The 14983-nt window shown below is 43.1% G+C and overlaps 1 protein-coding gene across 2 annotated transcripts in view; it reads left to right on the top strand.

Moving 5' to 3' along the window:
• The first annotated feature begins 11352 nt into the window (after positions 1-11352).
• NT5DC1 (5'-nucleotidase domain containing 1) overlaps positions 11353-14983 on the top strand; it is a 154709-nt gene continuing 151078 nt past the window's right edge. The window contains exons 1-2 of one of the 2 annotated variants that reach the window (XM_068404259.1): positions 11353-11461; positions 13552-13643. In XM_068404259.1, the coding sequence (XP_068260360.1) occupies positions 11369-11461; positions 13552-13643 (185 nt within the window). In that variant the 5' untranslated portion in view covers positions 11353-11368. The remainder of the gene's footprint in view (positions 11462-13551; positions 13644-14983) is intronic. The other variant, XR_011048488.1, reaches the window with a different exon arrangement.

Raw genomic sequence — 14983 nt, 5'->3', positions numbered from 1 at the left:
ATTGTTCCACGTTACTGTATGTTGTGCACACAGATAAAATCTTTCTGCAGGAAAAGAGCTGGGTCTACAATCAGTTCCTGTGATTATATGAACCCTGTGCATTGTCCATCCACCTTCCAGACTAGGTCTCCCTCTCTCCTTGTATATTTTCTATACAGTTTCCTACCTCCTCTTTTCTTTCTGCTGTATCTGTCTTTCACAGGTATGCAGTGAGATGCTGAACAAAGAACATTACCCAAAGTGGAAGACATTGTCTTTATAAATCAGAGGAAAGGGGATCGGAAGTGCCCCACAGCAACCTCAGGATGTGCACTTATATCTTTTCCATATGAAAAGGAAAGGGTAGGAAGAAAAAGAAGCTATAATCCTGCAGTTTACTTCAAAATGATGTTGGGAAGCAGCAGCCAGGGTGTGTGTTAAACTCTGGAAACAATCTTAAACACCATAGCGTAGCCATGGCCAAGGGCACAACTGGTTTAAAAACTGTTATCTACCTATCCGTCTTCAGAAGCATAGGTATAATTTGAGGGTCAACAAATACCAATACTTAGGTGACTAATTTCTATATTTCATCCAGTATAAAAGATCTTAAAATCATGTTTTTCTTACTCTGAAGTCAGTGACAATATATTCATTGTTTTAACTGAGAGCAGGATTTCATTTTTACCCTTAGTCCATATATCATTATGTTTGCATCAGTTTTTGACTTATGTTTAGAATAGTCTTTATCTAAAGGTAAAGATGCAGTATGTGAAGTTGCTTCTTTGCTATGTTTCAGCATCAGTCTGACCTGTTGCTTCTGTGTTCAAAATGCAAATTTTCACAAATGAAACTGATGCAACTTGTCCTGCAAATATGTACTCTCTTATTCTTCCTTACCTTTTGTTTCTGTATTCCTCTCTCCTAGTATCTTTTCTATATAGTCTCCTTTTCTATATAGTTTCCTACCTCCTCTTTTCTTTCTGCTGTATCTGTCTTTCACAGGTATGCAGTGAGACGCTGTACAAAGAACATTACCCAACATGCAAGACATGGTCTTTATAAACATAAGGAAAGAGGATGGGAAGTAAGCACCTTTAGCGATACTCACTTTTAGCGAGCACTTGCAATACAGATTTCTGCTGTTGTAGACAAAATAATTTACTCTCCTCCTCTGACAAAATTTTCTCAAATTTGTATTCCTCTGTCTTTGGTTCCACAGCTTTAAACCTTATCAGAATTCCCCCTCTCCCTGAGAACAGCATGAGGCTCAACACAACATAGGTAAACGTGAACACACTATTCTAAAAATAGAAGAGGTGGCTCTGACCTTCACAGAGTTACACAGAAACAGAGTACAGATCTTTTAAAAGTTACACCGACATGATGGAATCTTCTTGAGGCTTAGTATATACTTAGAGTTTTAGAAGGTATTCTTCTAGATGACTTCCTTCTTATCAAAATCCAGCACACTTTTTTTTATCCTTTCATCAGATCATTACTAGACACCCTCTAGAGGCAGAAGCAGAACAGTAAATATCAAATGCAATTCATATTCAAAATAAGCTCTCATATTTGAGGTTTATAAGCATTACTATAAGCATTTCATTATTGTAACTCTGAGGAACATCACTCTCAGTGTCCAGTATACTCAGCAATAAACACATACAGAAGAAAATATTTCTTAAATAGAAGATCAATCACTCCTTAAGAAAGATAGCTTATTGTAAAAAGAAGAAAAATAATTTGATCTCTCTACTCATGACAGTGATAGGACAGAATTTGATCTTGGAAATCTTAAATGGTGATGACGGTAATGAATTAAGTAACTTGTATGTTACTTCGAAAGCACAGTGTGGGTTCATTACTTCTGTCCTCATCCTCAGTAAGGCCAAAACTGGAGCAATATGTGTCCAGTTTTTTATCCTGTATTCCAGGAAAAAATGATATGGTCCAATTTGATAATGAATGAGTGATGAACGAATATCATACAGTTTGAAAATGAAAGCTAAGCAGGCTCAAAACCCCTCAGCTTTAAGGAAGGACCTTAAAGAACTAGATAAAAAGAGAGTGTGGGAAAACATATAGTAACAGCCTTCAAATAGATAGAAGGCTGGTGTGCAATGACGTGGTTCTCACATCTGCTAGGAACAGGACAAGATGTAAGGAAAAACGGATGCATCAGAGCAACAGAGACTTTGTTTTGACATGACAGGGGCTGAGAACATTCAGAGTATTCTGTGTGTAAAGATTGTTAAATACTGGAAGAAATTGCCTCAGTGGTTCTTTGGTCCCTTTTAAGAAGTTAGATAACTGACTATTAGGGATGTTTGTAGTCGGATTGATCCTACCCCAGGGCAAGAAGATGACTGTCTTTAGGTCTTTCTCAGTTCTGTTATCTTCAAGTCCGTAGTTTTATAGTTGTGGCATTTCCCACTGGCTGTTCCATAGCTCTGTTCTTTTGTGCAGACTGTGCATCGAAAGACATCAGATTTGTCTTTTATGCAATCATTAGCAAGTGTCAGGTTTGAAATGCAGGCCTGTAACCTACTTGAACAACTCAGAAATCCTCAGAATGTCTGAATTGGACATATTCCAATTTTATTCATAAAGAAATTGAAGACATAAGTGGTTAAGTTATCTGCTCATGAATACACAACAAATGAATGGGAAATAAGGACTGAGAACTTAGGAGCCCTACTCTGGATTTTATGCTTAAAATTGTAAAGTAAAATATGGTACGTTTAAAAAAAAACAGAAGAAATAAGGCAGTGTCCCATAGATCATAGAAACTGCACAGTTCTCTCACCACAAAATACATACAGGTCTACTTTGGAAGCGTACCTTCCCAAAAAGTCCGTATTTCCAGTATGATTTCTTTTGATGAAATGTAGCATCCAGCTAGCCAAAAAAGAAAAATCTTTCAAAGTACCTTTAGCCAACTATTCAGTTTTAAAATATATACTCACTAAGGGTCTAGCAATCAGTCTTGGCTATTAATCACTCTGACAAAATCATTGATTTTCATTTCCTCCTTTCATGTGCGTGGGAACAGCCTGAGTCAGATTACAAGATCTGAGAGAGGTGATAAGGACAATAAGCAGGCTTTTCAGGGATTCTGAGCACCTGGTGGGTTATTGTCTGTTTAACCTTTTAATGAACTCTTGGGTTTAGTTTGGGGAATCTTGTCTCTTTAGCAACACGAGTCTCATTTCCATGCTGGTGAGACAGAGAATGTAACCAATATAGTACTGAGGTGACCGATGTAATCAGATGTCCCACTCCCAGCAGGATGCTACAAATTGTATGTGCGTGATTCTACTGAAACAGTTAATGTGTCCATATTTTGTGCCATATAAAAAGGCTACTGAACAACCCAATAAACAGTAAAACTTCTGAAATCACTAGAATTTAATCAAATCTTAAATCTTGATCAATAGTTAAGTATGTTCACCAGGCTTCTCTACCTAGTAATGAGGCACCCTGTGTGTCACAGAGGGATGCCTTGAAAATGGCATAGTATTTTGTTAAACTTTTAAAGGTCTACAAAAGAAATAATAAGTGCTAGTGACCGTTTTTCAAAGCAAATATACTCAACAGCTTTCATTCTCTCACAGAGGACCAGGATATCCTTGAAACGAATTAGTGTTGTTAGATCTGTCTACTAAAGCATCACTCTGTAATAAGTCAGAGGCCTGCTTCTGTATGTTCTTAGCTTATTCCTCTGATGGTTCCTAAACAAAAGTGTTTCCTTCTAGGTGTCCTAAACCTCAAAACATAGAACCAAATCCTGCAATTCTGTTTAACTTTAAACATGTGAAGAATCCCATTGAAAGTACAATTTCGTGCAAAATCCCAGAAACATGTTTGTACCTGTGTGACTACCACCAACTACTAGTAAGTTTTTCTTTCAAGCTGTGATTGCGGGGTCAGGGATGAAGCTAGCTTTACACTCCTGAGGCCCTTTGAGTTAAATAGGTACAGCATCCTTTTGCCAAAACAACTGCATTGTATTAGAATCTGATTCTTGATCCATGCATAAGAGAGGAAGAAAAAGGGTAGTGGCGCATTGTCAGGAACTCCCACAGGATGGGAGCTGTGTGGTGGCTTTTCAGGAGTTTTTAAGGGTGGTTGTGTGCTGTGGCAGCACCAAAAAGGCTGATATGTGGGTCTACCTGAGATGGGAGTGATGTCAGAGCAACAGCACTGTTGTCTGGGGGCTGCTCCAGACTGTGGGGAGGATAAGGGGAGCTCTCAGGAAACGTGTATGCAGATTTCCCTGAGATGGGCCAGTCTGGTAAGCCTGAGGTGTGGACTCTGTTCTCCTGTCAGTTGGAGATGGAAGTAACAGTTCTCAGATGGGGAGTTTGTGCTGTGAAAACCAGGGACTTATCCCAGCGGGGAGACCGGGCATCATGCTTTGGTGGGGATGGAGGTACTCTTTCAGTGCCAGGTGGGGACTCAGGGCTGCAAGGCACTCCTCTACCTGTGCATTGAACAGCTTCATGGGTTAAAAGCTAAATCAAGCGCAAACCTGAATTTCTAGCTCTTACTAATGTGCTAAAATAAAATATATATATTTAAAAAACCTTTTTGTTTGACTTTGACACCAGAAGTACTTTCATTTGTTTTTAAAAACAAACAGGGAAAATCCAGAATGTTCTGAGCTTACATTTGTGTAAGAAGGTGTTAATTGTCCAAAATGAAAATATTTCATGTTTGTTCAAATTCTTCTTTTATTTTCACACATCACTATTGCATACTCTTCTGTAGCAATATGAGGGGTCTTTTCTCTTTTTTAATTAAACTCTTATAACTTTTGCCTAAATAGGCAAATGGCTGCAACTGCACAGTCAGGAAAAAGCACAACTGGCAAAGTCAACTTACACAGCCTTAAGAAAACAAAACCGAAGTTTGAGGAAAGTAGAACAGATTAAGGTGACTATGATTCAAAGTTAACTTGCAGGGATGCTCCATTGTATCATAATGCTGCCCTCTTAAGGACAAAGCAAGCGAGGAGCTGGAGCACCTGTCCTGCTCAGAGGCCTACAACTCCTGTGTGACAGCTGATTTATTTGAGGTATTTTGACACTGTTCTCCTGCCTCTATGTATGTTAGCAGACTCTGTCAAGTTCCTTTCGCACTCCAGGGCATGTCACTGCACTCTTGCACTCTAAAACTACATGGTGGTAGGAACCTCTTCTGCATGGAAAGCAGGCATGAGGCATGACAAAAAACAAAATGCCCCTCCACGTGTCTGTAAAAGCCTTTGACACATCAGATCTCGCACTTCCCACGCGTTTCCTGCAGGTCACCAAACGCGAGAGCACTGAGGGCAGACAGCACCCGCTGCCCTGTCCTGCCCGCTCCATGGGGGTCTGTGCGCCCACCAGCAGCCCCGCTGCCCAGCCGTGCCGGCCGGGAGGGCTGCAGCTGGGGGCTGTGGTGGGGAGCTCCCCCAGGCAGCCTTTCGTCCCTGGCCCTGGCCAGAGGGGTGCTGCGGCTGCAGGAGGTGAGACACACCACGAGAAATCATGTCTCCTTCAGCATGGCCGGTTAGAAATTTCCCCTGCCAGGACAGAATTTATGATTTTTCCCAGTGGATTATCATCACGTATTTACAATATAAAAGCAATTACTGTGATGCATAAATTAACGATGGAGAAACCTAAAGTATTATCACTTAGGACCTGATAGCCCAAAAGGTCAGCCTCAGTCAGCCACCTCTCTGAGTAGCTCATGGTACCATCAAACTCCAAAGTCAGAGCTGAAAAAGTAACCTGCAAGACTGCTGTTAACACATTAAGGTAGTTCAGTTGTTACAGCGGATTTCGATTAAAGGCAGCTCTTTTCTGAGAAAGGCCCTAGGGTGGGAGGTCAGTATGTTTAAAGGATTCATCTGAAAGGAAGAAACTGAGAAACAAAGCAACGCTTTTAAGACAAAAGAAAAAGAAATAAATTTGGGGGGTTTTGTGCTGGAAGTAAACTGCCGAGACTTTCCTGTTAACAGGTTTGTGCTGTGAATACTGAATATAAAGGTGATATTCTTTCATTTGTCTTCTCTTTTCCCAGAACTGAAAACCAACTCTCTTCATCAACATTTTCTGTATTTCTTGTTGTCATAGTTCTAATTTAATCTTCAGCTTCATGCACCTGAAATTTAACTTGCTAAATCTCTCCATTGGTGAGTACCGTTTCTCACACAAAGTGGTTTAAGATTAAATACGATTCACGCTTTTGTGTTGTAAATTCTAAGATAGCTTGTCATTACTGCCAATATAACTGTGCAGCACTCACAAAATCTGGATGTTCAAGATTACATTCAATTGACAGTGAATACAGTGACCAGGGGGTTGGACTAGATGAACTTTAAAGGTCCCTTCCAACCCAAACCGTCCTATGATTCTATCAATAAATATGTTTTTAATAGCTGTCTAAATGTTTTAATACTGTAGCTCATTAAGTTGTTTTTGTGGTGAGTTTTCATATAAAATGTTTTATAGGCATAGCAAGCAAAGTTATAAATTTAAAATGCCATAATCTAAACACAATTTTGGAAGATGCATGGGTCCTCAGGGGAAAAAAAAGTCATTCTGGAATAAGAGAGCTGTACTGATATAATCTGCAAGTCTGACACGGTTCAAGTTAATGAGAGGATAGCGTGAAACAGCAGCTGTGGGTGAACCCTTGGACCTACTGAAGTCAATAGAAATTGTGGTCACTGACTTCAGTGGGGCAGGAATTTGCTCTGCATTTCCTAAATTGAGCAGCTTTAGGAAGATAAAATGTCTTGTGCTCAGAGTTCCCAGGCTGCTGCGTCATCTTTATAGTTGTGATCCCTGTTGTGTGCAAGGCCCTGGGATTAATGTCTTTCTGTATGCTCAGGTTTCACACTTGTTAATTTGGAAAATATATACCTACATGCATATGTATGTATGTATGTATTCAAGCATATATGCATATATATATTTATTTAACATATATCTAAAACATTTCTATGTATCATTATGTATTTCTAATTTATGGTATATATATAATGTATGGTGTAAACAATTTATACTGTGTGCTTGTATACACATACACACAGCATTAGAAAATATATTAATATCTGTGGGAGATATTGAAAGCCTTTGAAAGAAGCTGCTATACAATGGCCTGAGGTAAAATAATGCAATCAATTTCTTTCTTGCTCTGACACTTTAAGTGCTCATCCTGTCCTACCATCAGTATTAGTGAATTTTATTCCTATTTTCCATGTATTTTCCTGTCTAGTCCATTTTCTAATCTAATACTGAACTTCTCTGTAGAATTTTCAAACATGTGTGATAGGTTATGTTATTTAAATTTCTGTCATCTGTGTCTGCTTGAGTATAGCAAAATGAAATTTAATACGTAAGCACATTGTATCTCATTCAAATATTTGGGTGTATTTCGAAAAGCATTTCTCTCTGGAATACCAGTTCATCATTGAGCCATCCTGCAAAAATCAGATCATAATTTTATATAATAAAAACATAATTATGTTCATATAATCAAAACTGCAGCTATGCACTGCTGCTGTGGTTCTGCACCGCAACTTTCCCACCTACAAAGCACAAAACTTAGAGCTGTGCACAGGAAGGCAACACTGGAAAAGATGACTTGCATTAAATATTTCATAACTATTGCTCTCAATTTGAATACTTTTTATATTATTCTATTTATAGCATACAAGAATTAAAAAAAAAAGAGATTTATTTGCAGAGTAATTGAAACAGACTTTTTCCTCTTTTGTGAATCAAAACAAAGTTTTGATGGTGTCATTGGTCTACAGAGAGAAAAGAATTTCAGAGGGGAATGAGGAGGTCCTGCAAACAATGCTGTCAAGCCCAGCTGTTTAATCATCCTGAGTCTGGCCTTGACTAGACACGATATTCAAGTTCAACCACAGAAAACAGAATTGAGTCAATGAAACTCTCCTCTGCTTACTTTTCTCCAAACACTTTACTTACTTTCAGACAGCATTTTCTAATTGCACTATGGCAATACTTGTTGGCCAGGTACCTATCAAAATACTCATTTGATTATGTTATCTGAAGGCAGACTGTATTGTTCTTAATGTTATTCTTTTTTTGATTACCAAAGCTGTCAAGAAATTGAAAGGTAGTTAGTTACCTCTGGGTCTTTGTTTTTTTAACAGCTGTGTATGTACAGTGTTGCTTACTTTATAGCGTTGCTTGTACCCTACAGCGACTTTGAAGTAACAAGTGATAGGACGAGAGGAAATGGCCTCAAGTTGCACCAGGTGTGGTTTAGATTGGATATCAGGAAAAATTTCTTCACCGAAAGGGTTATTAAGCATTGGAAAGGCTGCCCAGGGAAGTGGTGGAGTCACCATCCCTGGAGGTATTTAAAAGACGTGTAGATGTGGTGCTTAGGGACATGGTTTAGTGGTGGACTTGGCAGCGCTAAGTTAACAGTTGGACTTGATGATCTTAAAGGTCCTTTCCAACGAAAACAATTCTATGATTCTATGATAATGAAGTAATAGTGGTGTTTGTCTATTTACATAAGACGATTCACTCTTACAGTGTGTCATTGACTGGCCGCCCTCACACTAACCAAGGCTAACTCCTTTTTTCCCTCCCATCTGAGCCCTGCTCACCAGGTCTCAGCAAAACACCCTCCAGATGACTTGCATTTGGGAGGAACACACTAGCTCTCCTGATGAACCTCAGCTAGGCCTGGACCCAGCAGGAGCCCCTCCATTTCCACGCCTCTTCCCAAGCACACCAAGCCTCATCGGGAACTGAAGTTGTATAAATCCGAGCCCCTCCACACGCCTCTGGGCCAGCTGCCTTGCCCTCACCGTTCCAAACTGCTGCAGGCTCTGCCCACAAGCTTCCCTGGAAGCGACTTTGAGGAAGAGTGGCTGGAAAGCTGTCTGGCAGAAAAGGACCTGAGGGTCTTGATCGATATCTGGCTGAATATGAGCCAGCAGTGTGCCCAGGTGGCCAAGAAGGCCAACAGCATCCTGGCTTGTATCAGGAACAGTGTGGCCAGCAGGACTAGGGAAGTGATTGTCCCCCTGTACTCAGCACTGGTGAGGCTGCATCTTGAGTACTGTGTTCAGTTTTAGGCCCCTCACTACAAGAAAGACATTGAGGTGCAGGAGTGAGTCCAAAGAAGGGCAACGAAGTTGGTGAAGGGTCTGGAGAACAAGTTTTATGAGGAGCGGCTCAGGAAACTGGGGTTGTTTAGCCTGGAGAAAAGGAAGCTGAGGGTAGACATTATGGCTGTCTACAACTACCTGAAGGGAGGTTGTAGCGAGGCAGGTGTCAGTCTCTTCTCCCAGGTAACAAGCAATAGGATGAGAGGAAACGGCCTCAAGTTGCACCAGGGGAGGTTTAGATGGGATATGAGGAAAAATTTCTTCACGGAAAGGGTTATCAAGCATTGGAACAGGCTGTCCAGGGAAGTGGTGTAGTCACCATCCCTGGAGGCATTTAAAAGACAAGTAGATGTGGTGCTTAGGGATATGGTTTAGTGGTGGGCCTGGCAGTGCTAGGTTAATGGTTGGACTGGATGATCTTAAAGGTCCTTTCCAACCAGAACGGTTCTATCACAGAATCACAGAATCAATCAGGTTGGAAGAGACCTCAGAGATCATCGAGTCCAACCGTTGCCCTTACACCACCATGGCAACTAGACCATGGCACTAAGTGCCATGTCCAGTCTTTTCTTAAACACATCCAGAGATGGTGACTCCACCACCTCCCTGGGCAGCCCATTCCAATGTCTAATAACCCTTTCTGAAAAGAAATTCTTCCTAATGTCCAACCTGAACCTCCCCTGGCGAAGCTTGAGGCTGTGTCCTCTTGTCCTATCGCTAGTTGCCTGGGAGAAGAGGCCAACTCCCACTTCACTACAACCTCCCTTCAGGTAGTTGTAGACTGCAATAAGGTCACCTCGGAGCCTCCTCTTCTCCAGGCTGAACAACCTCAGCTCCCTCAGCCGTTCCTCGTAGGTCAGACCCTCCAGACCCTTCACCAGCTTGGTCACCCTCCTGTGGACTCGCTCCAACACCTCAACATCTTTCTTGAAGTGCGGGGCCCAGAACTGGACACAGTATTCAAGATGCGGCCTCACCAGTGCCGAGTAGAGAGGGACGATCACTTCCCTAGACCGGCTGGCTACACTATTCTTAACAGAGGCCAGGATGCCATTGGCCTTCTTGGCCACCTGGGCACACTGCTGGCTCATGTTTAGCTGGCTGTCGATCAGCACCCCCAGGTCTCTTTCCACCGGGCCGCTTTCTAACCACTCGTCCCCCAGCCTGTAGCGCTGCATGGGGTTGTTGTGGTCAAAGTGTAAGACCCAGCACTTGTTCTTGTTGAACCTCATGCCGTTGGTCTTGGCCCATCTATCTAACCTGTCCAGATCCCTCTGTAGGGCCTTCCTACCCTCCAGCAGATCGACACTCCCACCCAGCTTGGTGTCATCTGCAAATTTGCTGAGGGTGCACTCAATCCCCATGTCTAGATCATCTATAAAGATATTGAACAGCACCCGCCCCAGAACTGAGCCCTGGGGAACACCGCTAGTGACTGGCCGCCAGCTGGACTTTGCCCCATTCACCACCACTCTCTGGGCTCGGCCATCCGGCCAGTTTTTAACCCATTTAAGAGTCCACCCATCCAAGCCCCGGGCAGCCAGTTTGTCTAGGAGGATGCTGTGGGAGACAGTGTCGAATGCCTTACTGAAGTCTAGATAGACTACATCCACAGCCCTGCCCTCATCTACTAAGCGGGTCACTTGGTCATAGAAGGAGACCAGGCTGGTCAAGCAGGACCTGCCTTTCATGAATCCATGTTGGGTGGCCCCGATGCCCCGATTGTCCTGCATGTGCCGTGTAATGGCACTCAGGATGATCTGTTCCATCACCTTGCCTGGCACCGAGGTCAGGCCGACAGGCCTATAGTTCCCTGGATCATCCTTACGACCCTTCTTGTAGATGGGCGTTACGTTTGCTAATTTCCAGTCAGCTGGAACTTCTCCAGTTAACCAGGACTGCCGGTAGATAATCGAGAGTGGTTTGGCAAGTTTATTTGCCAGTTCTTTCATTACTCTGGGGTGAATCCCATCCGGGCCCATAGCCTTGTGGGTGTCCAACTGGCACAGCAGGTCACTAACCTATGATTCTATGACGGCCCGTTCGGCGCGGGGCGGTGCGCTCGCCTGTCCCCGGATCCCCCGCAGGTGAGGGCCGTCCCACCGGGGCGGGGCGGGCCCGGCCGCTCCGCCCCTCCCCGCCCCGCGCCGCAGGAAGCACCGCCCGCGTCCCTTCCTCCTCCTCCTTCTCCTCCTCCTCCTGCTCCTCTTCCCGCCTCCCCGTGGCGGCGGCTCGGCGATGCAGCAGCACTTCTCCTTGGCCGACTGCGACGTGATGGGCTTCGACCTGGACCACACGCTCTGCCGGTACCACCTCCCGCAGAGCGCACGGGTGAGTGCGGGCTGGCACGGCACGGCACGGCTCGGCACGGCGCGGCACGGCACGGCCTGGGAGCCGCGGGCCGGGGGTGCCACGCTCCGCTCCGCCCCGCTCGGCGCCGCCTGCCCAAGCGAAAGGGAAAGTGCCGGGGAGCGGGGCGGTGGGTCCCGGGGGCGCGGGGCCGGGACTCCCCCTGCGGGGGCAGCGAGCCCCGAGGCTGCTGGCTCAGATACCCGCGGAGAAACCGAAAAAGAGAAGCCCAAGTGCACGTCTCGCCGGCCGCTTCTCCAGCAGGCCTCTGCCCCAGCAAAGGGGACAGCCATGTCTTCTTCCTTGAAAATGGTGCTTCTTGAGAGCTTTCCTAACTGCAGCGGCGGTGGGAAGAAGGTAGAGCCCCCCCTTCCCCCCTTTCCCCCCCCCGCCAAATCCAGAGATGCTGCAGGCAGAGTTAGAAGCCCCCAGCACTTTCGACAGGCGACCTTTGAAAACTTTCTGGTGCTTAAAATAAAACGCCAGGCTTAAGGGTGCTCAGCATCTCTGCCTTAGCCCTGTTGTCCCCTGCGGTGAGGAACTACTGTCCTGTCCCTGTGCTGCGCCTTCCCGCCCTTGGCGCTTTTTTTTTCCCCGACTGGCACATTTTGAACTCCCTGATAATCTTTCATTGGCTCGTCCTTCTTTGTTAATGTCAGGACTTTGCCACGGAGCTATCTGGTGTCATGGATGCTCACGGTGTCCCCCTCTCCCCTTTATTTGCCTCCGTTCACCTACAGTACGTTTTGCACTGCACGGGACTTCTGCACTAATTGCAAGATACTTCAGAATTTGGTATAGAAACAAATGTTTATGAGGTGTCCCGTTTATAAATTCAGTGTGTCCTGTGTGGAAAAATTGCATTGCTTCCTTTAGTTGTGAGTGACTTTCTGTAGAGAGGCATCTTTCTTACAAAAGAGGGTTCAACAGTACCAAGTTATAAAATGTGTGTGCTGTTAAGTTCCTGCTGGAAACAGTACAACTCTAGACTTACCTTCCATGTTCTTTCTGTTATCCCACACACATTACATCTTACACAGGCCCATTCTTCCTGATAAGAATTTTGTCCGATGAAGGCAAACATTAGACAATTGATAACTGGAAGAGTTTAAAGAAAAAAAAAAAAAGGAAGAAAATAGAGGAGAAAAAAAAAAACATATACTAAACTTAGTTCACTCTTCATTCTTTTGCAGCACACAGGCAGACTGACACATGCCCATTGCCTGCCTCCTTATCTATTAGAAATAAAAAATACTTAAAAAGGCTGACAGGCACAGCTGAAGATGCAGTTAGTTCTTACTCTTTCAGTGTTGGCCTTCGTATTAGTCTTTCTCAGACATCATTCATATTCATTCCAAGAGCAGCTTTTGTAATTAAAAAAAAAAAGGCCAGGGAACAGCTTTAATGAAAAAAAATCAAGAGAAAAAGGCAGCAATTACTATTTTGGGATGGCCTTTGAGGACCTGGCAGCATCTACGTAGATCTTCTTGTAAAACTTTACCAGCACATTACATTAATAAATCGCTGACTGTTGTACCAGGCTTTAACAGTGTTCTTTCTGAACTTAGAAATAGTAAGAGTTTACTTAATAGTTGCCTGTTGCCTTCAAAATATGTTCCTTCAAATACTTTTAAAATGTCCTCTAAGGGTAGTTGTTTATTGGTTTGGAAGCCACTTGTTGAGTCTTGGTAAGAGTGACATTTAAAGTTAAAAAACAAAACAAAAAAAGATTGGGAAGGGGGAAGTAGTGACTAGTCTTAAGTACTTACCGTCTTGGTGTCCCAACAGTCTTGAAGCACGGGGGCAATAAAGTAGTGTACTGTAAACTTGGTTACGCTGGACACGTTGCACCAGAACTGTTGTGTGAACATCTTGAGCTGTTTTCCAACCATGACAGAAATAACCTCTGGCACTATTTCCCAGTAGTGGAGGCAATGGGACAGGGACCCTAGCTCCCCAGTTTGATTTTGCTTAGGAGGTACTAACACTTGCTTCTTGTCACTTTCCAGGGAAGCAGTATCTTTGGTCTCACTTAATCAATATAATTAATCCATATATTTTTTCTTTTGTAGCTAATATACGATAGTTTTGCCCAGTATCTGGTAACGGAGAAGGGTTATGACGAAGACTTGCTGACTCTAACTCCAGACAGCTTAGACTTCTGGTGAGTATGTTGAAAATAACAGAAACTTTCTTCATAACTTCCTTTATGCTGTAACTTTTACAAAGCTTGGAAAACAGCTTCTCTTATTATGTGGCTACTGTTATGATTGTCAAGCCCAATAGATAAATCCAAAATTACGTTTTAAATACTTGTTTGAACAAGTATTTGTCATGAGATACTTCTAATGTGGTATTTTGAAGAGAAAACTGAGCATGCAAGCTTGCTTTGTATGTGCTTCTAGCTGTCTAGACATAAGCTTTTTAGTCTTACTCTCTTATTTTATATATCTCCTTTTTCTTCTACCTTCAATTCAACTGGTAAATCCAGTAACCATCAGAATTTAGTCATTTTTATCTTGACAGATTTGGTTTTGTTTGCATAAGGCAGAATAATCCCAACAGCCTTCTGAGGAACTGAGGAAAGGTGATGTGCCAGGAGGCAGCCCTTGGGTGGCACATCAGGCACAAAGCTGTGATGCAAAAGGCTGAAATGTGAGTTCCTGCTCTGAGCTCAGTGGTCTCTGAACAGGAGCTTGAATGTGGATCTCTGATCTTCCAACTTTAATAGGTTCTTATCTAGGCCATGAGGGTAGGGGCTTGAAGGCCAGGTTATCAACTGAATTTTTTTGAGAGAAACACAGGAGATTTTTTTAAGTAATGCATGCATTATTGTGTAATGGTTTCGATCCATTGTTTTTACAATTTAGTGTTTGAATGGACAGTTTCCAATGAGATGGATTTCAACTTTCATGAGACAAGCAATGTATCTGTATTTCTCATATTTTGAGGCCTCTGATGCATGAAATCCTTTGTTAAGATCTAGATAGCGCTGCCTTTGTTCCTTTTTGGAGGTGGAGGTTCAAGCCTGCAAGCCCGTAGTGCTGGTAGCCATGTGTTGGTGCTACTCACCCAGATGTCATTCGTGAAAGGCTGGGGTCTGCTTGATGCCTTCATGGCATATATTCTTTCCTTTGGGTGCCTTATAACAGAGGATGAAGGTGCCATTACTTTTTCAGTCTCGTTTATTCATTATTAATCTAGCCACTGAACTATGAATTAATTTTTCAAACCATCTAAGCGAATATAAATTCAGTTATGTGGAAGGTACAGATTTACTAGGAGAGTTAGGAACTCTTGTTGAGTGTCCATCCTATGCTGTCAACTCTTCACCTTGTTAGTGCTGGCTAGCATGGCAATGCTTCTGCTTCACATGTTCCTTGGATATTCAGTTGCCTCATTTAGAACGATGTTCTACTCCCCTGTCCCTTAGTAATTGGTGTTATCAGTCTACTAATAATAATTAGGGGAGTTGCCACCAAGAAAAAATATATTTTTTTAATA

The sequence above is a fragment of the Nyctibius grandis genome, chromosome 1 (genome assembly GCF_013368605.1).
Source record: "Nyctibius grandis isolate bNycGra1 chromosome 1, bNycGra1.pri, whole genome shotgun sequence".
NCBI lineage: Eukaryota > Metazoa > Chordata > Aves > Nyctibiiformes > Nyctibiidae > Nyctibius > Nyctibius grandis.
The sequence above is the reverse complement of the archived record's forward strand: the minus strand, read 5'-3'. Positions and strand labels throughout refer to the sequence as shown.